This window comes from Phyllostomus discolor, chromosome 2 (genome assembly GCF_004126475.2).
Source record: "Phyllostomus discolor isolate MPI-MPIP mPhyDis1 chromosome 2, mPhyDis1.pri.v3, whole genome shotgun sequence".
In the NCBI taxonomy this organism is placed as follows: Eukaryota; Metazoa; Chordata; class Mammalia; order Chiroptera; family Phyllostomidae; genus Phyllostomus; species Phyllostomus discolor.
The window spans coordinates 7,457,016-7,482,137 of NC_040904.2; the positions used below are offsets into that span (position 1 = coordinate 7,457,016).

The 25,122-nt window shown below is 52.7% G+C and overlaps 1 protein-coding gene across 1 annotated transcript in view; it reads left to right on the plus strand.

The window, feature by feature from the left end:
• The window catches only part of MX1 (MX dynamin like GTPase 1), a 29,619-nt gene extending 6,308 nt beyond the window's left edge, over positions 1-23,311 (plus strand). The window contains exons 3-14 of the mRNA XM_036017449.1: positions 80-272; positions 1,321-1,458; positions 2,461-2,615; positions 3,292-3,430; positions 4,139-4,337; positions 6,966-7,044; positions 8,675-8,797; positions 9,182-9,323; positions 12,765-12,923; positions 15,727-15,803; positions 17,042-17,281; positions 22,723-23,311. Coding sequence (XP_035873342.1) covers positions 80-272; positions 1,321-1,458; positions 2,461-2,615; positions 3,292-3,430; positions 4,139-4,337; positions 6,966-7,044; positions 8,675-8,797; positions 9,182-9,323; positions 12,765-12,923; positions 15,727-15,803; positions 17,042-17,281; positions 22,723-22,953 — 1,875 coding nt within the window. The 3' untranslated portion in view covers positions 22,954-23,311. The remainder of the gene's footprint in view (positions 1-79; positions 273-1,320; positions 1,459-2,460; positions 2,616-3,291; positions 3,431-4,138; positions 4,338-6,965; positions 7,045-8,674; positions 8,798-9,181; positions 9,324-12,764; positions 12,924-15,726; positions 15,804-17,041; positions 17,282-22,722) is intronic.
• The last annotated feature ends 1,811 nt before the right edge of the window (positions 23,312-25,122 follow it).

Sequence of the window (25,122 nt, forward strand, 5' to 3'; positions counted from 1 at the left end):
GGCCAGTGGACACTGTCCATCTTGGATGCCACAGGACCTGCAAGTCATGCCACCGTTCTCTTGATTCTGCTTTCTCCAGAAGCTCGAGAACCGCCTGTGCAGGCAGTACGAGGAGAAGGTGCGCCCCTGCATCGACCTCATCGACTCCCTGCGGGCCCTGGGCGTGGAGCAGGACCTGGCCCTGCCCGCCATCGCCGTCATCGGGGACCAGAGCTCGGGCAAGAGCTCCGTGCTGGAGGCCCTGTCGGGCGTCGCCCTCCCCAGGGGCAGCGGTGAGCAGGTGCCCTCCCCGTCAGTCAGCCCCAGCTCCCGTCACACATGAGCACAGGCCGGGGGCTTAGGTAACAGAAGCCTGCAGAATCTCCCAGTTCCGGAGGCTGGCGGCTCAAGATTAAGGTGTCAGCAGGCTTCGTTCCTCCCGAGGCCGCTCTCCTCGTGCAGATGACTGTCTTCTGCGTCCTCCTGTGGCCTTTTCTCTGTGTGTGCACATGGGTGGTGTCTCTTTCTCTTCTCTATAAGCATGCCAGTCATAGTGGTTAGGGCCCCACCCTTTGCCCTTCTTTGACCTTAATCACCTCTTCGAAAGAGGGCCCTCTCTCCAAATACAGCCACATCGGAGGCTGAGGTTTCAACATGTAGATTTTGAGGGGGACCCAGTTAGGTCCTTAGCACTCGCTCCCTACTCATCTTTGTGTAACCTGCAGTTTGTGGAAGGTCTCCAGTCAATGCACAGGGGTCCCCAGCCCAGAGTTCTGTGCATCGTTCCTGAGCCCCTCCCAAGAGCAGACCCTCTGTCTGTCTGGGAGGGAAAGATTGGCGTTCTGGTCAGCGGTGCTGTCTGAGCCACAAGGCCAAGGCTATCGGCGAGGGCTCAGAGGACGCGGGCAGACCTGAGATGGGTCTTGACATGCTCTGGAGGTGGATGATGGGTGAGGTCTGGGAGGAGATTCCCGTAAGGAGGCCTGGGGGGAGCAGTGTGCTTTCCTGACGGGAGCTGCATGTGCACTGGGGGCCGATGGAGGCTGTTTGCACATGTTGCTGCCTCCTCCCCGAGCTGCTGGCTCAGGAAAATGCTGGGACGACGTGAGGAACTTAAAGTGGTGGCTTTCATGCATTTGGGAGCCAAAACCACCACGCATGCCCATTCGAAGTGCACATTCCGGAGGCCACCCCAGGCATCAGGCACGCTCTGATGAAACGAATGTTTGCAGTGTACATAGTTCCCCAGATTGCACAGGACTTTGAGATCCGCTGGTCTAAGGCCGCCACGTAGGACGTTTAAGAGCAGAGCATGCAACTGACGTGCCCATGGTCTCCTAGGTATTGTGACAAGATGCCCCCTGGTGCTGAAACTGAAAAAACTTAAGAGTCAAGAGAAGTGGACAGGCAAGATCAGCTACAAGGACATCGAGATTAACCTTTCCTCGCCTTCAGAGGTAGAGAAGGAAATCAGCAAGTGTGAGTACCCGTGTTCACTCCTCCTCACCTGTTTAGGTGTCAGGGCAGACCACGTGATGTGGGTGGGGTCTGCCTGTGGCTCTCTCCTTCCTGGGCCTGCCTTGCACCCTTGGGAACCAGCCCTCCCTCCCTCTCTCCCGCCCTCTCTCCCTCCTGGTCCATCAGGCCCCAGCTCCCTTGTGTTTTCTCTGCTTTTCCCTCGTTAAGACCAGTGCCTGGGGACAGAATCTGACCTCAGGAATATATTGCTTTGTATGTGAGTTAGGTGAATAACTTACAAAGAATATAAGAATAATATGAGTTTTAACATTTAAAGCTTGTCTCCAAATATTGAGTCTTTTTTTTAAAGTAGTTCATCTACCAATCTGTGTTTATATTTCTTTTTTTTAAGATTTTATTTATTTATTTTTTAGAGAGGGAAGGGAGGGAGAAAGAGAGGGAAGCAGCAATGTGCAGTTGCTGGGGGTCATGGCCTGCAACCCAGGCATGTACCCTGACTGGGAATCGAACCTGCGACACTTTGGTTCGCAGCCCGCGCTCAATCCACTGAGCTACGCCAGCCAGGGCGAGTCTTTTTTTTTTTTTTAATTAAAGGGCTTCTCCATTCCAGAGACCTGATGGAGAGGAATCGGGGGTGGGCCTTTTTCTCCAGGTGCAGAATAGATGTGTTTACAGAATCCTCGTGTCCACTAATCTGTGGCAGGACTCAGTAACCATAAACCACAGAGATCCTTTGATCAATTTGAAACATCCAAAGGGAGAAATCACGCTTGAAGTTGATCTAGACAGAGGAGCGACACCGTTGGTTGCTGCTAAGTGTGACTGAAATGGATAGATCATTTTCCTCATTGGTTCTCATTTCTCCCTGGTGTGTCACATGCTTTTCAGTCATTTGGGGAAGGTACACAAGTGGCTGGTAGGTGTTGCTTTCAGTGGATTCGCTATAATGAGCAACTTTCCTCCTAAGGGCTAGGTTTCTCTTTTTTTTTTCCTTCTCTTTAGCCCAGAATCTCATGGCTGGGGAAGGTGTGGGGATCAGTCACGAGCTCATCAGCCTGGAAGTCAGCTCCCCGCACGTCCCAGATCTGACCCTCATAGATCTTCCTGGCATCACCAGGGTGCCTGTGGGCAACCAGCCACCTGACATCGAGTATCAGGTGACATCTCAGGCTCCATCCTGACCTTGGACTCGGGGGGAAGGGAGGCTGCATTCGATTAGAACAACAGTGCGTCCAGGGCTGAGGCTGAAGGGCGGACATAAGGAGGGGCGCGTGGGGAATCTGGAGCACATGACGGTTACAATTTTCTCCACCCAGTCCAGTGGGGGCTTCTCTGGAGAGAGTGAGGCAAAACTGGAGATATGTTTTAGACGCTCTGTGTTTTGTGCAGTGACTCATTTTTGGCTTGAGTCACATTTTGTGGCAAATCTAAACGGGCATGTATTGGGGAAGGTCTTACATGGGAAGACAGAGGATTAGAAACAATAGAATGATGTTTCCGTATCGATGACTCTCATCCTGTGGGTAAATGATTTAGGGAAGAGTCAACTCCTGTGGCATCTTGCTTTTCATTGTACTCATCAGATTGGAGGTTTTAGAAGATGGTTAATGAGTGAAAACCTTGGTTTTTCCCGACCTCAGAGTTCTTTCTGCCACAAAGAACTCAGTTCTTCGTAACTCTGGCTCAGGAAGTGCCACCCGGCTTGTGCCGTGGGCTCATTTTGGGTGGGAGGGAAATACCCCTGGGACTCCAAGTCCCCAGGGGTACTAAAGCAGGTTCAAGGTTAGCGCCCATCTTAACTCTCACACCCTCTCATATTTTTTTTTTTTACAGATTAAGACACTTATCAGGAAGTACATCCAGAGGCAAGAGACCATCAACCTGGTGGTGGTCCCCTGCAACGTGGACATCGCCACCACAGAGGCGCTGAGAATGGCTCAGGAGGTGGACCCCGAGGGAGACAGGACCATAGGTGAGAAGAGGGAAGAACCCGAAAATGCTAGGTGGTCTGATTTGGGAAATGTGTCCCTTGAATCCAAATGCACATTTGTGGGCACTCACGCAGGGTGGAGGGTCTCCCCTAGCAGACGAGAACTGCTAAGATGTCCAGTTTGGTGCCCGCTGAGACTAGACGACACAGGGCCGATGGACCCTTGTTGGCCCTTGTTGGCTCATAGCGCTTGTCTACCTGCTTATAAAAGCAGGTGAGCTCAGGGGGTGGGTCCGAAACAGAAAATCATTACGTCAGTTCACGGATTTGAGGTGGAAGAAAAGGAAGGACATTGTGACACATGCCACAACATGGATAGCTTTGAAGACATTTTGCGAAGTGAAATAAGCCAGATACAAAAGGACAAATACCACGTCTCTTAGGTCCCTACAGGGGTCAGGTTCACAGAGGCAGAGAGGAGAATGGTGGGTGCCAGGGGCGGATTGGCAGGGGGAAAGTGGGGAGTTAGTGTTTGATGGGGACAGAGTGTCAGGCGGGGAAGATGGAAAGTTCTGTACCTGGTGTCTGGGTTCCACAGGCCCTATTGCCTGCCCCCCAGCAAGGTCGGCGGGGGGGTGGGGGGTGGGCAAGCATGGACCCGAGACTCTTCTCCCCCAGCGGAGTGCGCTGTCTACTTCTCACGCCCGTGAGGCTGTGCGTGTCCTCTAATCGAAAAGCTCTGGTTCACAGGAATCCTGACAAAGCCCGACCTGGTGGACAAAGGCACGGAAGACAAGGTAGTGGACGTGGTGCGAAACCTCGTCTTCCACCTGAAGAAGGGCTACATGATCGTCAAGTGCCGGGGTCAACAGGACATCCGGGGCAAGATGAGCCTGGCCAGCGCTCTGTGTAAGGAGAAGGAATTCTTCGAGGCACACCCACAGTACAGGTACGGCAGGCTCTGTGTTCCCAAGGTCCTCCCCGGGGAAAACTGCTGCTCTCTGAAAGCAGGTAACTGGGGTATGTGTGTGTGTGTGTGAGTGTGTTTGTTCCTTGACAATGACCATGGGGTTTGCCTGGAAGAGTACTGGAGGAATTCACATGCATGGTAAAAAAAGAAATAATAATAACTTTTGAAAAATCAAATTTAAAGAGTGAACTCGTTACAGCGACTTAAACAGTATGGTGCTGGAACCGGGATAAAGACGTAAATACAATAGAAGAGGAAAAGAGTAGAAAACCTAGAAATAGACCCAGATGCATGCATGTGATAAATGATCAATGTGGCATTTCAAACCCATGGGCCGTGTCAGTGTGATTATTCATCAGTGGCATGGAAATTTTTTTTTTAATATTTAGGGGAAAAATAAAATCATGTCCTTACTGAACACATTACAGCAAAGTCAACACCCATGGAAGCCTAGAGTTTAGAATCCCAAGGTCTAAAGATCTTTCTAACCCTAATGCCAAAGGCAATTTTTTGTTCAAAAAAAAAAAAAAAGGCAGGGGGAAGACTGGTAAATTGGTTAGATTGAAAATACTGAGGAGATGCACAGTTGGCGGGAAAGGCGGAGCCTGGCTCCTCCCCTGCAGCCGGGAGCCTGCCGGCGCACCGTGTCTTCGAGGCCCTTTGGTGGGTACCGGGCCGGGAGGATGCCACTGAAAAGGTGCTTGCGGGGTGCTGAGGCCCCTGTGTGCACGCATGGGTAGCAGGTGGAGCCCCACGCACGGCGTTGACATTATTATAGTCGGTTCTTCCGGAAGCCCGTGGAGAGGCCTTGTTTGGGCTTGACCCGTGTGGAAGCAGACCCCTGCCCACCACTGTGCACAGTGACGCTGTTTACAAAAGCCAGAAGGTAAAGCAATGCCCGTGCCCATCGGCAGATAAACCAGATGTGGTCTATCCGTCTGCCGGAACATCAGCCTTAAACAGGAAGGGCGTTCCGACACCTGCTGCGGCGTGGGTGAACGCTGAGGACGTTGTCCTGAGTGGAGTGAGCGGGGCACAGAGAGACAGCACTGTGTGATCTCTGTAAGGCCCCTGGGATGGTCCTCTTCCCAGAGACAGAGGACAGAAGGGTGGGTGGGGGTCAGCGTTCCAGGGGGACAGAGTCCCAGTTGGGGAAAATGGGAAGTTCTGGAGATGGATGGCGGGGATGGTTGCGCAACAATGTGAACAGGCTCGATACCCCTGCACCATGCACTTCACAACAGTTAAAATGGTAAATCCCTTGTGATGTGTGCTTTCCAATCACTAGACAGACAAGTGGACAGGTGTGGAGAGGGAAACTCAGGTTTGCGTGGAATCTCACAACACAGCCTGCCCAGGGTGTCCCTGCCTTTTACGCTAAAGAGTGCTTTACAGCGCCAAAGCCCCATTGTAATGCACTCTGGGCACGCAGGTCTGTGGAGGGCGAGAACAGGGGTGAGCTTCCTTCCGCCAGGCAGCCGTGGTCTGCTTCCGCTCTCGTCTCGGGGGGGGGGGGGGGGGGGGGGGGGGGTAAGGGCGTGTCCCCGGCTCAGGGTACCTCCACACACCTTAGGCCAATATGGGTCAATGTATTTTCATGAAGCCCTCTACCAACATGCATTATATATCTATTTTTATATTGGGTTGGCCAAAAAGTCGGGTTCGTTTTTTCCATAAAAGACGCATTTGTTATTTTCACCAATAACTTCACTGATTTCGATATGTTGAGTATGCCAGCTCTCTTCTGCTATTAGCTTCTAGTGGGTAGAGGCCAAGGGGTGCTGCTAAACATCTTCCAGTGCATGAGACAGCGCCACGGCAAAGAATTATTTGGGCAAAATTTCCGTACTACCAAGAAACTTCACAAACCACTTTGGACACAGTCAATCAGTCACGGCACCTCCTCCACACACTGCACAAAAATTCATCGGTTTTGATGCTTTTTTTTTAAGATTTTATTTATTTATTTTTAGAGAGGGAAGGGAGGGAGATAGAGAGAGAGAGAGACTGAGAAACTTCAATGTGCGGTTGCTGGGGGTTATGGCCTGCAACCCAGGCATATACCCTGGCTGGGAATCGAACCTGGGACACTTTGGTTCCCAGCCCACGCTCAATCCACTGAGCTACACCAGCCAGGGCGGTTTTGATGCTTTTTTAAATGCACGCCGATATGACAGCTGTCACCATACAGTCTAACAGAATTGTGTCAAACGAAGTTAAAGACGACTACGCGCTATTAGAGCCATCGTACGGAAAAACCAAATGAACATTTGGCCCACCCAGTACCTGCCCTACACACAGGAGGGTGTGTGTGTGTGTGTGTGTGTGTGTGTGATGAAAACCTCTAATAGGTGACTGTATTTTTGTAAAGACGCACTTGACGTGTCCGCTAGAAGGGGATGTTCTATGCCATTGTTGAATGATCCAAATCTACCAAAATGCCACAGTTCTGTATGATTCAATTCCGAGCACCGATGGGGCTCCAGCTGCAGGACATTCTGCCCGGGCGGAAGTCGGCGGGGCCGCTGTGGCCTCCCCAGCAGCACAAAGCAGACCGGCGTCTTGCGGCTGCACCGGGACGGACGGGCATGTTGTCTCCTCCCGCAGGGAACTCCTCAAGGAGGGAAGAGCCACGGTGCCCTGCCTGGCGGAGCGACTGACCACGGAGCTCATCGAACACATCTGTGTAAGCGTGCAGAGAGCTGGCCGTTCCCTGGGCAGATTCCTACTGACACACAGCGGGGCCGTGGGGATGGCTGGGATGCCAGTGCGCACAGGCAGTTCCCCAGGGGCTTTGTGTGGGCCCAGGCCCCGGCGCAGTGGGTCTGGGATCAGCCTGGAGTCCTCCGTGTCTGCAGAGGGCCTGGCTCGTGTGGGGGTGCTTGTCAGAGACCACACATTAAGTGGGGTGCTGATAGACTGGACCCACTTGGCCGAATTAGAAATCAGAATCTTCTCAGCGTGGCACTCACCTTTCCTTTCTCATCGCCGACCACTACCCTCCTGTCTTGGTCATTGTGATGATCGTGTTTCGCATCTTAAACTTTTCTGGTTCTCTTCCGATCTGTCTGGAAGTCTCTTGCTTGTTCCCACTTGCAGTCCTTTTAAAATAATGTCTATGCACGTACTTCCATTGTATCTTGACCTTCATGAGTCCAGTGTCAGAATCCCGGTGTGCTGGGTGTTGCTGGTCATTGCCCACATTGACCTGGGCTGGACTTTGGACTGTGGGCCTGTCTCTCTCGGAACGTGGCCTGTGGATATTTATGGAAGCTTGCACTCAAATGGGGTATATTCGGAGAGAGGCAGCATTTGCTTCTCCAGACACCTGGAGGGGCTCCTGGCTTGAACCGCTTTAGCTTTTTAGCTTGAGGTTTGGGGGGACCATTCCGCGAGTGTGAATTTGGGCGGCAAACCAGTCTGAGGGCTGGCTTCCCTGTGGAGATTCTCTCCCCCTACACCCGACATGTCCCCAGAGTTCTGGTGTTGCAGGCAGGCTGGCGGGTAGGGTTGTGCCTCCCTTACCGTGAGAACCCAGCTGTTGGGGTCCCAGCTCTGTGTAGAGAGACGGCACTCACTCATGAGATTCCTACCTAGAGCAAGCCCACGGGCGTGTCTCCTTCGCCTCGGCACCAAGTCCATTCCCCTGAACGGGGAGCTCACGTTTGCTCCCCTACAAACGCCCTTGGGGCCAAACCTGGCTTTCCTCTTGCATTCCTGAGCGCTCCCTGTCACCTGGCTGTGGCTTCCGAGTGTCCGTTAGCTCCCTGCCAGCTGACTGGCACGTCGAAAGGGGTGCTTGTGCCGGAAAAGCCAGTGTTTTTCCGATGTTTGCCCCGCGGGAGGCGGAGCCAGCACATGCAACCAACCATGTCATTAGGGTCAGAAGTCCCTATGACTCTTCGTGTCTAAACAACATACAAGTTGCTGAATCTCAAATTGTTGCAACTGCCACTTTCTTCAGGACCCGCTAGGCACATGGCTCTCTCTAACCTCCCTGCGGAGTTCGTGTTAGTGGGTCAGGCAAGGAACGGCTCGTTGCGCTGCTTTCACAGGGCCTGGGATCCCTCCGCGCAGAGTGGTCTTCTCGGCATGGCTCTGCAGCTCTCGGCCCGGGTGCAGGGCAGCGGGCAGGCCTGGTCGGGGGGCGGGTAACAGTGCCCTCCCTCCTTCTGGCAAGTCTTTCTAGAGGAAGCCAGGAGGTCAAATGTACTGCTCAGCTGCCTTGCACCTTCAGAAGGAAGCCTGGGACCTTCTTTTTCATTCCCTGTTCACATTGATGTATTTCCAAGATCTTGTCTCTCTATCTTCTTCAGAAATCTCTGCCCAAGTTAGAAAACCAAATAAAGGAGAAGAAGGAGAAAGTTACAGAGGATTTACAGAAGTGTGGGACGGACATCCCGGAAGAAGAAGGTGAAAAAATGATCTTTCTGATTGAAGTGAGTATTGCTCGTTTCGTCACGTCGGAGGATCGTGCGTGGGATATGTGCAAGGGGCCGGGTGCCCTATGCACTTCTTTCTCCTTCTGCCCACTGTGCAGCAGAAAGGGGCCGGAGCTGATGGACAGAGGGCAGGGTGGGGTGGGGTGTACAGGGTGGACGGTCCCATTGCCCTTTGACACTTCATCATGAGACTCCCCCGAGACCCTGAAGGCGGTCCGTGGAGAGTGGGGTGGCCTGGTGGCCGAGCCTCTCCTTTCCCATCACCGCACAGTGGCCCAGAGGCAGCAAAGAATGACTCACCCACCCTCAGCCCACACACGACCTCCTATCCCTCTCAACGCCTGCATTTGCAATAGCTCCACTTACATCTCTCCTTTGCAGAAAATCAAAGCATTTAATGAGGACATCCGCACTTTAATAGACGGGGAGGAGTTCGTGGAGGAGGGTGACACTCGGATGTTCAACAAAATCCGGAATGAGTTTTGCCGATGGAGCCAAAAGGTTCATGCCAGTTTCCAGAAGAGTGAGTGCCAGGTGCCACTGCCACCCTGGCGTGTGGGGCTGAAGTGGGGGGGGGGGGCCGGGGAGGCGGGGGTGCAGTTGGTAAGGGCGGTGGGCAGGAGGCGTTAGTGATGGCAGAGCCACGCTTGCTCTGTTCCACAGCACGGACCTGGAGCCAGCGAGCATTTATTTCAGAGGACCTTGATAGAGGCTTCTAGAAGAAGCAGCTGGGTCTTCGTGGTCTGTGTGTCACGCTCTTTGCGTTGCAAATGGTGACATGACCCAGATGGATCTTGACTAACTGGCCAAGGTCTTGAAGTGGGACCTGTATCTCAGTGGACTTTGTAGCCACAGCAATAAAAAAAGGGGGTGGGGCCACCCTTACATCATTAAATCCTCCAGAGTCTGAAAAAGGTAGAACATGTGGTCTGAAATTTACTTTTTAACACTTCAAGGAACCTAGAGAAAATCCTGTGTTGGCCAATGAGAAAGCTGTAGCAGCCGAAAGAAACGGTCTGGTAATTGTGCTTTTATTCAGGCACAATGGTGGGGTTCCATCATTTACTTCAGCTGGGCAGAGCTCCGGCTAGACAGTGCTCGGCTTGGAGTGACACACGTGGGAAAATATATCGTACAATTAAATTTTTCCACAACTCTGGGCCACACGTTGGAGTCCATCTGTTCCCTGGCGGAGGGGGCCGGAGGATGGGACAGGATGTGGAACAGTGTGCCGGATGGAGAACGCCAGGGAGGCTCGTTTCTGGGGTGGTCCCTCGCCATCAACAGGGCAGAGGGTTGAACCCCTGCCATGCGCATTTTCACTCGAGGAAAAGACTTTTTTCACCCGTTTCTCGGAGAGGAGCACAGAGCTTGATTCCGGCCAACCCCTCGTGGGCTGCTCGGCCGGCATGTTCCGTGGGATGGCACCAGTGTTTATAGTGTGTGGCCTGTGAGGAAAGAGCTCCTTTTTTTTTTAAAATGCTAAATTCCTCCTAGCCAAGTATCAGTTACAAATCACTGGACACCCACCAGCAAGAGAATTTGGACCCCTGACTCACCCCCTCTACAAAAAGTAGCTCAAAATGGATCAGGAACTAAAACGCAAGAGCTAAAACTATAAAACTCAGGAGGACACAGGGCTAAATGTTCGTGATCCGGGGGTGTTCCAGGGCAATGGTTTGTTAGGTAGGATGCCTTGAAGCATGAGCAACAAAGGAAAAAGTAGACAAATTGGACTTCCTCAAAATTAAATTTGTGTGTGTGTGTGTTTAGGTGACCCACAGAATGGGAGGAGAGAGTTGTAAATCATAGCTCTGATGGGGTTCTAGTGCCCAGACTGTGTAAAGAACACAAAGCCAAAGGATCGGATTTAAAGACGGACAAAGGGTTGGAACGGGCATTTTCTCCAAAAATAAGACATGCAGGTGGCCAGTGAGCACGTGAAAAGAAGCTCAGTATCATTAGCCGTCGGAGAGACGTAAGCCCAGCCCAGAATGGGATCCCCCCTCACAGGTACGGGACGGCTGTCATCAGAAAGACAGATGAGAGGGGTCAGCAAGAGTGTGGACGGAGGAGAACATGCCTGCACTGCGGGGGGGAACGCCGGCGGTGCGACTGCTCTGAGAAACATTGCGGCAGTTCCTCACGAAGCACGTGGGCCAGCAGCTCCAGTAGTGGGCATATATATATATATACACACACGCAAGAGAATGAAAACATGTTCGAGCAAAATTTGCATTGTCTGGGCAGAAATTTCAAGAGCCACAAAAACAAGAACATCAGCTGATGATTGAATAAAGAAAACAGAGCCGATCCAGGGGTGTTGGTCTGCTAGGGCTGCTATAGCAAAGCACCGGAGGCTGGCTTCTCTTATTCAGCAACAGAAGTTTCTTGCCTTCCAATGCTGGGGGTTAGAAGTTCAAGAGCGAGGTGTGGCCAGGGTTAGTTCCTCCTGAGGCCTCTCTCCTCGGTGTACAGCCGGCCGTCTTCTCCCTGTCACACCATAGCCCTGTGCAATGGAACATCACTGAGCCACGGAAAGGCATGAAGCCCTAATGCAGGCCACGGCATGGAGGAAACTTGAAGACTCATGCTAAGTGAGAGAAGTGAGACCCCCGAAAGCCACGTGTTGCCTGTGGGGTTCCATTCATGTGACTTGTGCAGAGTAGGCGGACCCACAGAGGCAGAAAGGGGATCTGTGGTTTCCAGGGGCTGAGGAGGGAGGGAGGTGGGGAGCGCCCGCTGGCCAGGACGGGGTTCTGGAGACGATGGGAATTTCGGAGGATTAGAGAGAGGCGATGACCTCACGGCTGCGAATATACTAAAAGCCTCTGAATTGTGCACTCAAATCGAGTGCATTTTATAATATAGGAACTGTAGTTCACATTTTTTTAAAGATTTTATTTATTTTTAAAGAGGGAAGGGAGGAGATAGAGAGAGAGAGAGACATCAATGTGTGGTTGCTGGGGGTCATGGCCTGCAACCCAGGCATGTGCCCTGACTGGGAATCGAACCTGTGACACTACATTTTTTTTTTTTGATGAGACAATATCTCCTGGCCGAGAAAGGGTACCCAGGCTGCCATCCCTGGTGAGTGCTTCAAAAAGAGGGCCCAGAGCCCTGCCAAATACTCTCTCCGGGGTGGGGGGGTGGTGTTCTCCGCAATCCAGTGCATTGAGAGGAAAAAGAATTTCAAAAGTAGAAAGAACACGTGAAGTGGTTTGTATCTAGTAAACAGTGCTACCAGATCGCATTAATGGGAGGTCATAGGCCCAGGTCCTCGGTCATCCCCTTTGACCTATAAATACTCCCGACTCAGGGGAAGCACACGAAGAAGTGACGTGTGGCAGATTCCAGATGGTGTTCATGGTCAATCCTACTGTAAAACAAATTTTAAAAAAAATTTTTAGAGAGAGGGGAGGGGAGGGAGAGACACACTGGTGAGAGAGAGAAACATGGACCTGTTGCCTTCCACACGTGCCCAACGGGGGACCGAACCCGAAACCCAGGCAGGTGTGCCGACCCAGGAGTCGAACCGGCGTCCTCTGGGTTGGCGGGGCGATGTCCAACCAACTGAGGCACACTGGCAGGGGCCCGTCCTACTTTCTAAAGGAACCGCAGGTCCCAATATTCTATTATGATACAATGGCTTTGATAAAAACCAAACTGGATGTGTGACATTTCATACTCAAGTACCTTTTTTTCAGAATTTGTCTGCATTCACCGCTCTCTGGCACTCCACCCTGTCTCTGTCCTTGCCAGCTCCAGGTGAGCAAGGAGAAGGATGTGGAGATCTGTTTCTTTGTTGCAACCCCTGATCATTTTCGATTTGCAAATCAGCTTTGACTTTTTCCCTTGCTCCTCTGTGCTTTCAGAAAGTCCAGAAGGGTAGGATTGTGTTGAGAAAAAAAACATGCCATGTTATTTTTGTAAAATAATTCCGACCTCTTCTGTCTGATGCTAGGTTATCAGAAAACTGTGAACAAGATCATAGAGTTTGAAAATCGGCATCGTGGCAGAGAGCTGCCAGGATTTGTGAATTACAAGACATTTGAGAACCTTGTTCGAGAGCAACTTAAAACCTTGGAAGAGCCAGCTCTGGACATGCTGCACAACGTAACCAGTGAGTCCTTGCTTTCTCTTTGAGGACAGCGCCAGCCTTCTGAGCCTCCTCCCCTGGGGTGTCTTCCAATACCAAGAACCTGTTAACCTAAAAGTGAAACGCCAACGTGAGAGGCAACGTTATTTTATTTGAGTTCCAAACAGAAGAATAGCTATTCTGGAAACATTGATTCAAGCGGGAGCCCCGATAGTGTTCTGATTAGGAGGCAAAGGCCAGGGGTACTGAGGAGAAACGAGGGGGGACAGCTACATCCGTAGAAGGAAGGCGTGGCTGTCAGTGCAGATAATGTAATATAACGTAGTGGTGCTAATTCAAAACAATGTTTTCTAATTTCCAGGGCTGTCATCATTGTATCTGCTTGCTTATTATCCTTGCAAACAGTCCTTGAGCTCATAATGTTGCCTTAGGCCCAGTCCGAAGGTTATTTTGCCTGTTGTAACATCCCAAAGTTTGAGGCGTAAGACGTGGCAGGCAGTTTCTCCATTTTAAAGTGGCTCCGTTTTATATGATTTTTGTTCCAAATCCAACCAGCTCTCTAATTCCCTGGACATCGACTGGGCATTCCACAATTCAGTTCAGTTCTGGCACTAACTCCCCCGGGGTCAGCACAGAACCCACAGCCTAAGGGCTCGCTCCCTTCCCCCAGGACTGCCCCACTTCTGGCGGCAGCCGCCTGTCCTCTGCAAGTCGGACTTCCAGGAGTCTCCCCAGGGTCAGTAATTTGCTGGAACAGCTCACGGGACCCAGGACCACACTTTACTTACCTTGACTGACTTGTCGTAAGGGATTGATCACAAAGCAAGCAAATGGAACAGGTGCCTAGGGCAAGGCCCGGAGGTATCCCCAAGTGCAGACCCCATGGACTAGGAGGCCACCGCCCTCTTGGCATGTATTTGTGTCACTGACCTAGATGCTCTCCGAGCCCTGTCATGTGGGAGTGTTGATGGCGGTACGATCAGGGATCTCGTAGGCATAAGTGGTTGTTAACTCGGTCTTCCTCCCTCCTGCCTGCCCCTCCGTCTCCCCCGAGGCTGGGGAGGGAGGAAGAAGGCCGGACTGAAAAGTTCCAGGCTTCTGATCAACGCTTGCTCTTCCTGGCCTCCAGCTTCCACCCTGAAGCTGTGCTGGGCCACCCCGAGTCCCCTCTTCAGAACGAGAGATGCTCCTATCCCCGCAGGAAATCCCAAGGGATCTAGCAACTCCGTGCCAGGAACCAGGGGCAAAAACCAAGCACGTATTTCTTTTTTTTTTTTTTTAAGATTTTATTTATTTATTTTTAGGGAGGGAAGGGAAGGAGAGAGAGAGAGAGAGAGAGAGAGAGAGAGACATCAATGTGCGGTTGCTGGGGGTTATGGCCTGCATACCCAGGAATGTACCCTGGCTGGGAATCGAACCTGGGACACTTTGGTTCCCAGCCCGCACTCAGTCCACTGAGCTACGCCAGCCAGGCCCAAACACATATTTCTTAGGACGTAACACCTCCACTCTGTTCCCCTGCTGTGGCCGCCTTGCAGTCTCAGCATACTCTGCCTGTTTGAAATCTCCGAGTGTTTGGGGTCTTCTTTGGGTGGTCTTTCCTTTGTCACGTGTAGATGGGACGCTGTCCGCAGCCCATGAGGACAAATGCAGTGTGTATGGTGCCGACCGCCCTCTTTTTCACGTGCTTTGCTCCTTGGCTTCTGGGGCGTCACCAGATCTCCTCTGTCCGTCCACTCCTCGGCAGACACTGCCCCACGCAGGCTCCAACCGCCTCACTTGAGCAATAAGTAACAATCCTTCGTGCATTACTGGGGGATGGCCTCATAATGGCTCCTTTTAAAAAATAGTTATTTATTTTTGGAGAGAGGGGAAGGGAGGGAGACAGAGAGGGAGAAACATCGATGTGGGAGAGAAGCATCCATGGGTTGCCCCTCGTATGTCCCCCCAAGGGGGGTCTGAGCCCGCAACCCAGGCCTGTGCCCTGACCGGGAATAGAACTGGTGACCTTTCCATCTGGGGGGTGACGCCCCAAGCAATTGAGGCACGCCGGTCAGGGCCTCGTGACGGCTCATTAGACCATGTGTTTCTAATGAAGGTTTACCTTTCGGCTCAATAATTCTATGCCAAAATCAGACACTGTGTTGTGTCAGCCAGCTGTGCTGTCTTTATCCATTCCTGAAGAAAACACGCAGTGCTAAGAGCCTTATAGTCATAGAAGTAGCTTCAAAACATATATGTGTGTGTGTGTGTGTAAACTTCTGTTTTAGAAAGATAAGCTGTGAAGTCAATCAAAGATTTTCAAGCATAAAGACACTGTACGTCATCTCAGGATAAAATTCTGCGAGGAAGTCCCATGGAAATACAGTTTTTGAAAATAAAAATACTGTAAATTTTCTGATTCCAGGGCTTGTTCCTGTATTTTCAAATAGATAATGTCGACATGTTGATCTCATTGATAAATTTGAAACCATGACGTAAGGTTTCACTACAAAATATTGATACATTTATAACTTTCCAGAAATTCTCTTCTTGGCAACTATTTGTACTTGGGATGAAAACTTTGCCTGTCAAATGAGTATGCCAGGGGACATTTGGGTTTTAAAATTCTTCTAGGGAGTTCTTGAGCAAAAAAAAAAAAGTATGCCTCTCTCCGGGAGGGGAGCGGTGCAGGTGGGGGCAGGTGGCCGGGCGCGGGTGGAGGGCGGGGCGAGGGTGGAGGGCGGGGCGTTTCTTCCCCGCCAGTTTCTTCCTCTTACTTTGTGCAGCTTGCAAGGATGATGAATGATTCTACAGACTCTGTTTTTTTTGGTCTTTCTTTCGTCAGAAATAGTCCACGTTGCCTTCTCAGATGTCACCAAGAAAAATTATGAGGAATTTTTCAACTTCCTCAAAGTCTGCAAGGTAAAACCGACCGTTGTTTATTTTTAAAAAATGATGATGATTAATCCTGACACGAGAAAATAGATTTCTTGGATTAAGAGCATTGCAATTTTATTATATATTTTGAGAATCAAATCATGAAGCTTATTGGTGGATCTTACTGACCATATGAGCAGGGAATTCTGATTAAAAGCAAAGACTCAGAGAGAGAGAGACAGAGACAGACAGACCTGTGGTGTCTCTTTTCATGAAGGCACTAACCCCATTAATTGTGAGGACTCCATTCTCGGGACCTAGGCCCACCAAAGCCTCCCAACCCCCCGATACCGCATTTTGCCGTGTATCACGCGTGCCCGTGGCTTTGTGCGCATTATACACAGGATTACTGTACCTGTGGTGTGTAATCGATATACCCATGCGTCATGCACATCCTTATTTTTCCCTAAAAAATGTGGGCTAAAAAGTGTGCGTTGTACATGACAGAACATGGCGCCATCACATTGGAATTGGGCGTCTAATATATGGCTTTGGGGGAACACACACACTCAGCCCCTAGCACCATGCACACACACACACACACACACACACAGACGGGCGGGCCGGCTCTGCCCCACACATGCTGGAGGTCCGGGGCCGTGTCCCGGAGGCTGCCTGCACCTCCAGCACCCCGTCCGCAAATTGCCGGCGCGAGTGGCTTCCTTAGGAGGCTGTGAGGCCACGCCTGGCACCGTGGCACTCAGTGAGGCCCGTGGGGGTGGGGTGGGGGTGGGGTTCGGATGTTTTCTGCGTGGAAGAGCTCCCTGACTTTCCAGCAGCCATTTCTCTGAATCCCATAAACAAAAAAACAAAGAGAGAGACGTGGACTGACTCGCTCAAATCCGCCCTTCCTCGAACCCCAGCGAGCCAGCTCCCCGCCGGAGACACACGCCTCCTCGGAGGAGAAAACCCGTGAAAGGCGGGAAGGAGCTGGCCCACGCAGGCCCTAAGACACAGCCCTGCGGGTTCTCAGGCTCTGGGGACCAGGGGTCTGGCTGCACGAGTGGCCCAGCCTCTCCGGGTGGTTATGGCCGTCCGTGGGGTGGAGACCCTGTCTGGGATAAGCCAGGGTGGGGTGCGGAAGGCCTCCCCCAAGCAATGTGCTGCTTCAGTCCGAGGTGGAGATCCTGCAGGCTCTCCGTGGACTTGGCATAGGGCCCTTTTCCCCAGGACACAGTGGTTCATCTCTCGAGGGAAGTGCTGTTGTTTCTCGTGTGTGTCAGGCCAACATCGAAGACATTAAGGTGAAACAAGAAGAAGAGGCTGAGAAGTGCATCCGACTTCAGTTCCAGATGGAGCAGATCATCTACTGCCAAGACCACGAGTATCAGACTTGGTTAAGGAAGATCAGAGAGACGGAATTGCAACAAGAAAAGACGAAATCCTCCAGCATGCCTTCCGAAAAGAAGTCTTCCCAAAGCTTCCTCGATGAGATCCACCAACACCTGTGGGCCTACCACCAGGTGAGTCTGCGCATGCCTCAGAAGGTGGTTTTGGTCTCATTTCCTGTCTTACCGTCTCTTTAAGGTGCCCGCTGGCCGGCTCTGTTTCTCAGCCCTTTGTTATGCTCCGTGGAAACCATTCACCTTGGATGATGACAGGGCCCTGTGGCTTAGAGCCAGCCGCTCACGTCTGCTGTTGACTGGCTGTCTGGCCCAGGCCGAGTTCCTTAACCTCTCCGAGCCTCAGCTCTCTTCTCCGTACAAGGGTCTCCCCTCACAGGTTTCTAGCGACCGTGCAGTGGGGTGCGTGCGTGGACGTCCCGTAGCTCGGCAGTGGGTGACGAGGGTGGCTCGCCACGTGGAAGCTCCTCGTGGAGATGCGTGCTTTGGTGGCTACTCCGTATTTGCAGTCCTAGGAAGGGTCATCTGATTCATCCCGGGAAGGCTGCACAGCTCAGCTGAGCACACCTCAGTGAGAACCACTCTGATACGTGAAACTCTGGTCAGGTAAAGCCAGTAGGAATCTCTTGCTTCACCGAGTGTGTCCATCCTTCCACCCTTCGTGTGCCGAAGGCAGTGCTTCTCAAACTTGATCTCCTGGGGCCTTGTTGAAATGCAGGGGTGGGCCGCAGGTCTGAGGTGGGGCCGAGATTCTGCGCGTGTAGTGGGCTCCCAGGGGAGTGCCGTGCTGCAGGAGAGAGACCACGCCCTGAGGCTCTGAGCTGCGAGGCTGAGTCCCAGGAGTCGAGCTGCGTTTCCCACAAGCCCCGGCAGGGGGCGCACTTGGGATCGGAGCCCGTGGAGGCCAGGGCAGAAGGACACGGTGCGCCTCGGCTTCTCCTACAGCCAAGCTTACCTCCTGTCCTCTCTCGCCTGCCTCGGAGAACCTGTGAGGGGAGGTAATGCGCGCGCACAATGCGACGACGAGAGTGAGGGACGGCGCCAAGTGGGTCTCCCACCCGCCGTGTCCCCTCCCCGGAGGCGGCAGAAGCAGTCCTCCAGTGTCTCTAGCTCCCCTGCGGGACAGCCGACGTGTGTGTGCAACCCGTGCACGTATGCAGACTGTTTTCACACCGAGGTTAGCAGTGTGTGCCGATCCGCTTCATGCTTCCTTGGCTGTACCTTGGAGAGCGTTCCACCTCAGTTCGCGTGGAGACGCCCTGTTCTTCCACGGGGGCTGAGTCTCCCGTCCTATGGAGGTACTAGCCTACCGAGCCGTTTCCCCATTAACAGACGTCGTTTCGTTTCCAGCCTTTGGCTGGCGCAGGGGCGTTGCAGTGAAGAGTCGCGGTTGCATATCACGTGTCCGGAGGAAGAAGGAGGTTCCTGGTGTGTTAGTCAGGGTTGCGCCTCGGAAACGGAGCCAGTAAGACATACCCGCGGATGAAGAAATGCGTTTTGAGGCCCTGGCTCATGGATTGTGGGGGCTGGCTGGACGAGGCGGGAAAGGCAGGCTGGAGATTCTTGGGCAGGAGTTCAAGTTGCTGTCTGCCGGCAGGATTTCTTGCTATTTTGCTCATGAGGCCTTCAGCGGATTGGATGAGGCCCACCCACCTTATCGAGGATAACCTCCTTTATTAAAGCCATCCGACTGTAGATGATAAGCATATCTACGGAACGCCTCGGTGGGCGTTTGATCGGACGCCTGGGCATTATCTGTCTGGCCCAGCTGATGCGTGAAAGTGACCGTCACAGCTGGGGCGAGGAGAGCACCTGCTTTATGTTGATGAGTGTCACCTGTGGAAGGCCTCTCTCCTCCCACACTCGCCAACTTAGTCTTTCCTGAAACTGTTGGGTGTTTTGGATGGTAGGATAGGTGAGCAATGGTATCTCATTGTCACTTTCATTTGCGTCTCTCTTGTTGCAATGAGATACTTTTATTTCTGCCTCCTGTTCCGTGAACTGTCCCTCTAGTCGGAGCTTTTCTTTCTTTTTTTTTTCTTTCAAGACGATTCATGTTTAAAAATTTTTATTTATTTTTAGAGAGAGGAGAAGGGTGGGAGAAAAAGAGGGAGAGAAACACCGATCGGCTGCTTCTTGTGCGAGCCCTGGCTGAGACCAAACCCGCACGCAGCCCAGGCACGTGCCCTGACTGGGGATCAAACTGGCGACCTTGCTCTTTGCGGGATGATGCTCGACCCCACTGAGCCGCACCGGGCCAGGGCTAGCCAGGGCTCTTTCTACAGAGCGGGGCTAGCCCCTGGAGGGCCGTGATGCAAACCCTGTGAGTTCGTCATTTGCCCTCTGACTTGGTTTATGTGGTTTCAGACCGTGCTGAAGTTTTCTAGATTTGCGGGTGGGATTTCAGAGTCATCTTTTTTGGGGCTCCTGTGCTCTCTGTCCTACTATGAAAGGACTTTGTCTCTCTGAGTGTTATAAAAAGTCATTTTCTTCAAGTAACGCATTTCAACTTCCATATTTAGACCTTCAATCCCTGTGGAATTGTTGGGTGTCAGGAAGGAGACTCGCTCCAGATGGCTAATAGCTGTCCCAGTACTGTCACTGAAGAGTATCTCTTGTCCCCACTGGTGGGCAGTACACCTGTTCACACTCTCTCCCTGTGTATGTCGGTCTTTTTCCAGATCCTGAATTCTGCCCTCTCTGTTTACTATTCATGAGTCAGCATCGACATGATTCATCAGTAGGTCTTTATACAATTCTCCAGTCCAGTAAGGGATCCCCGTGGCTCCCCCATTTTTTTTCGTATATTGTGGTCAAATATGCATCACATAAAATCTACCGTTCGAACTGTTTCACCTCACGTGGTTCAGTGGCATTCAGCCCACTCACACGGCTGCGCAGCCAGCCAGCCACCACACTTACCCACCTCCTGACTCCCTCATCTTCCTACACTGCAACTTCGTTCCCATTAGACACGAACTCCCCATCCCTCTCCCCCACCGCCCTACTTTCTGAGTCCACGAATTTTCCTGTCAGGGACCCCCTAGGACATTTGTCCTTTGGAGTATGGCTCAGTTCACTCAGCATCACGTTCTCAAGGTTCCCGCTCGTGCCGGCGTGTGTCAGCATTCCCTCCCTTTTCACGTAGCATCCCAGTCCGTGGTCCGGACGGCCCACGTTCGTCTCCGCACTCCGTGCCCATCACACCGGCCCAGCCTGGCACCGCTCCGCAGGGTGCTGCCATGGACGTGGGCGTGCGGCGGCTGGCGCTCGCCCCTCTGTGCAGGTTGCCCTGCTGTTCTTGTCTGCTTCGGCTTTGATGTAAATTGTAGAGTGGACTCGGCCTGCTCCTTCTGGAAAAATGAGTGTTCGCACTCTCACTAGGGTTACACTCACCTTGTAGGTCTGCAGAGCGAGAGTGGTTGCCTTCACGACCGTAACTCTTCCTGTCCGAGACCTTCGTGGGTCTTTCCATTCCTAAGGGCTCAGAAGTGTGGAGCTTCCTCCTTGTGCAGACTGTGCCTGTTCCTGCAGTTTCTTCCTGCGTGTGTTCTCAGCTCTGTCCTTCTCGAGAATAAGTCTTCCCTTCCACTCTTCCTCCGTTTGCAGCTCGGAGTTTTCCCAGTGAACGCTCAGCCCCCTGCAGTTGGTGGGAGCTGGCCATTCCCTCCCCTTTCCACTCCTGAACCTCCAGCTTCCTTTTCTTGCCTTCTCGGGTCCCTTTAGTGCAACTTGAAACAGCGGTGAAACGAATAGGCGGCCTTGTCTTGCCACCAATTGGAACAGGAATGCCAGCCACTCTTCCCCATTAAGCGTGATTCTCACCGGCTCAGATCAAGCTGTGGGCGGGGCTGTGTTCCCTCTCGAGGCCCTTGCTGTGTCTTTGCCTGGTCCAGCTTTTAGGGGTGTCCTAGCTCCTTGGCTCATGGCCCCTCTTCTATCTCCACAGCCAAAATGTAGGCATCTCTCCTGCTCTATAGTCACACGTCCCTCTGACTCTTCTGTGTGCCTCCCTCCTTTGTATTGGATCTACCAGATAATCCAGGATCAGACGATGCCTGTCTTGCTGTCAGCTGATTAGCAATCTTCCATCCACCTGCAGCCTCCCCTCCCCTTTGCAGTGGGAGTTAATGCATTCGCAGAGTCCATGACAGGCACATTTGGAGCCGTTATCTCCAGCACGTGCATCATTAAATGGCTTGGACTTCCCTGGGTCAGCGATGTGCCCAGTGTCCTTGTGGGCATGGGAGAGAGGTCCAGAGGAGCTGGTTTTCACCACTTAAAAATGTCTTCCCAGCTACCAAAGAGAGTTTCGTGCAAACACGGCCCATCTGTGAGAGTCTCTGTGTGGCAGCAACTTGGTGCCAGCCAGGGGGAGCTCCTACCTCCAGCCTTGCTCCCCAGTTAGATCCCCTTCAGGAATCTGACACATGCTACTCCCTTTCTACCCGTCCTCCGTCCCCTCCTCCCAGGTGGCTCTGCCTGATGGCCACTGTTCTTATTACATGTGGGTCAGGGCTTGTAGGGTACCTATCTCCTGCTTCCACCCAAACTTTGATGGTTGGGATGATCTCCAGAAGAATGAGGAAATGACTCTGGCAGCCATATTGGTACCAGAAGGCTCAAAAGATACTTCAGGTGCCTGACTTTGTCATCCAGATATTAACCACCCCTTTCGGCTTGTGTCTGTTCTCCAGCATCAGACTTCAATGCCTGTGGCCCCCAGGGTCCCTCCTAAATGCCTCCTGTCAGCCTGTCCCTTCTCTTCTTTCCTCTGTTTCAGTTTGGGAACAGGCCACCCTCCTGGCTAATTTCCCTTCTAGAACATGTAGCATATGTGCCCTGTCCATCTTGCAGGATGGGAATTTAACCCTCTGGATTAAATTCACTGAGTGCTTATTCCATACCTGGTGACTTTCTAAACTTTTATCTTTTAGCTCATTGAACTTTTTTAATCATCCCATGAAGCCCAGAGCTAATATTTTATAGAAAAGTAAAACTGAGGCACAGAGACGTCACAGTGCTTGCTACGTGCGAGTATGTATTAGCTTCCTGAGAGAACACAGGTCTTGGGGAAGAGAATGTTTTCACTGACACATGGGACTGGGGGGCGGGGGAGAGAAGGAAGGGTTGAAATGACCGTTCAACCTGCACAGAACTCACAGGGCTCCTTTCTGTGACTTTGGATAGCTTAGCCTCTGTTCTGCTAAATAATCTCAGTGTTGATTTTTTTTAAGTCATAAAAAGTCTTTTGGGCAGAGTTGTAAATAATTTGGAAGTATACTTTTGGACTCTGTCCATTTACCTTTTTGGAGCATGTTTTACCCTCTTCTGTCAGCAATAACCCTTTAATCATAAGGACAAGCCAGTGGGAGTTTAGCTTGCCCTTGAGTCCGGGCTGGTGCCCTCTGCCCTCTGGGGAGGGGGGGGCGTCCCCTGCTGCCCTGAGGACAGGGGATTGAAACCCGCCAGGTCCAGGCCCCTCCTGGTGCTCATGTGGTGAAGAGGGAGTCTCTCCTTCCCAATGCCCCCTCAGCCCCTCTGGGAACTGTTCCTTCCAGGAGGCCAGCAAACACCTGTCCAGCCAGATCCCCCTGATCATCCAGTTCTTCATGCTCCGGTCGTTCGGCCAGAAGCTGAACAACGCCATGTTGCAGCTGCTGCAGGACAGGGAGAACTACAACTTGCTCCTCACAGAGCGCAGTGACACCAGGGACAAGAGGAAGTTCTTGAAGGAGCAGCTTGTACGGCTGACAAAGGCTCGGCAGGAGTTATCCAAATTCCCCAGTTAAGTTGAGCCCTATCCCGCCCGCGTCTCCGTGACTCCTCTCCCCGAGAGCTATACCTTTGCTAGTCACCCACGACCTCCTAGGAAGCTGTGATGAGCCACTCGGTCTCTCGCATGAGACTCAAGGGCCCACCCTCACGAAGGATGTAGTTTAGGTTGGGTGGAGGCTGTCTGTCATCTTCCCAGGCACTCTCCATGTCTGTGTCAGAGACCAGCACCCGCGAGCTCCATAGAAGGGCTATCTCCTGCTTCTTTTCCACAACCTCTCACTCACGCGATGTTTTGGGACCATTAGTACCATGTGTATGCATGCTGTAGGAGTCACACCCCATCCATCTGTATTAAACTCTTTCTAACAGACATTTCTCTGATGCCCTTTTTATTGGGGGGGCGGGGGGGAAAGCTGAAAATGACAGCAGGTAGGAACCCCGGGGAGCAGGTGCTGCCCCCGGTGGCTGGGCAGGGTCGGGACAAGGGGTTTGAGTAAAAGATGGTGGTCTGGTTACTCGCCACAGTCTGAAGGGAGAGGAGGGATGGAGGTAAACAGCGTGAAACAAGCAGCATCGCTTGTTTGTCGTGTGCACTGATCAAGTGTCCGACTGGTAAACCCCTGGGCACCTACTCAAGAGTCTAAGACAAATGCCCAAGTCTGGAGAGGGGGCCCGGCAGGCAGATACTCCGGCAGGGGGCGGTCTGGGAGGCAGAGGCAGTGGAATGCTGAGCACGATTATGCTGCAGGAGCTCAGTGGTCGTGACTCCTGGTCTGGTGGGGGCGGGGACACTCGCAGATACCCAGCCACGGCCAGCTCAGGGGGAAGACCCTGAACCATGGGGCTGTAGCTGGGGGCGGAGGGGGGTGTCCAAAAGGACCTGTACCATGTCCTTTAAAGTGAGTTGAAGCATCACAGGCCTACAGGAGAGAAGGCCAGGGGACAAGCAGAGAGAGGAGGTGTGTGCCAGCTATGCTAGAGAGGACCACCCGTGAGCGAAGGCTTTCCGGAGAGACCCACTCTGCATGACCAGCAGGGACAGAGGGAGCCCTTTCCGCCAAGATGTCCAGAAAGGAAGGGCTTCTGGCCAAGCCAGGCAACCGCTTGTCGGGGCCGGAGAGGTGGGCATAGTTACACTGTCCCCTCCCACCACCCCCCCCCTCCCCGCAACCAGATCACTTCTGACGCTCAGTGCTGCTCCATGCTTTGGGACAATGTGAGAATCTGTTTGCAAGAGGGAATGCCAGGAGAACCGTGCACCTCTGGGGCAGCACCTCTGTGCTTCTCCCAGGTGCCAAACGCCTGCAGGCTGACGCAGGACCAAGCGCTCGCAGGAGCCAGCCTGACTCATATTTAAAGGGAACACTATACCGATATGCACAGACTTGTGTAAGAACAGGAGTAAGCAGGCAGTGCACGAGTCCCCAGACCAGTACTGGCCCTGTCCCTTTAGGAGACTGGGCCAGCTTCTCGCCTTGGTGCCTGGGCGCTGATGCCCCCTCGTGGCCGGCCTGAGTCACTTCTCCAGTACCAGGTGTCCTCACCACTGAGCAAAGGTTCTGGGAGGCCAGGGACACGGGTGGTTCTTTGCTGCTGTAAATGTCCTGGTAGTCCCAACGCGGGTGGAGAAGGAAAGACCGTAATGTGTGCTCCAGATGGGAATTTACCTGGTGGGGCAGGGGATAAATCTGAAGGGGACCCAGGAGGTGCTCATAATCTTTTCTTTTGGCTAAAAAGAGCAGGTGTCCAGGGATCTCCCAGGCCTGTACTGTCAGCCACCAATAAGTGAGAAGTTCACTGTCCCTCCTCCCAAGTGTTCAGGACACAGGAAGAAATAGCCATGGAGTCCACTCTGGGTGATTCCTTCAGAAGGCGGCAGGACTGGGGCCAGGGACTGAACTGCCCCTGATGTCCCCCACCCCTGCCCCACACCCGTGAGGGACACCCCCAGATTCTACTGTCCCATCTGCAGCACCCACGAGCTGGAAGGTCATCAACCTGTGCAGGATACACTCAAACGTTAATGATGCCCACTCACAGAGCCTTCCAGGCACACCCAGGGCTCGGCTGACCCACGGGATTGGGCCGAGTTTGGAGCAGAGCACAGTGAGGGGCTGGGGGGAACCGGACTGACCAAAAGCCTCCCTTTTCCAGAACACACGGTCCGGCATGCTGCAGGGGCT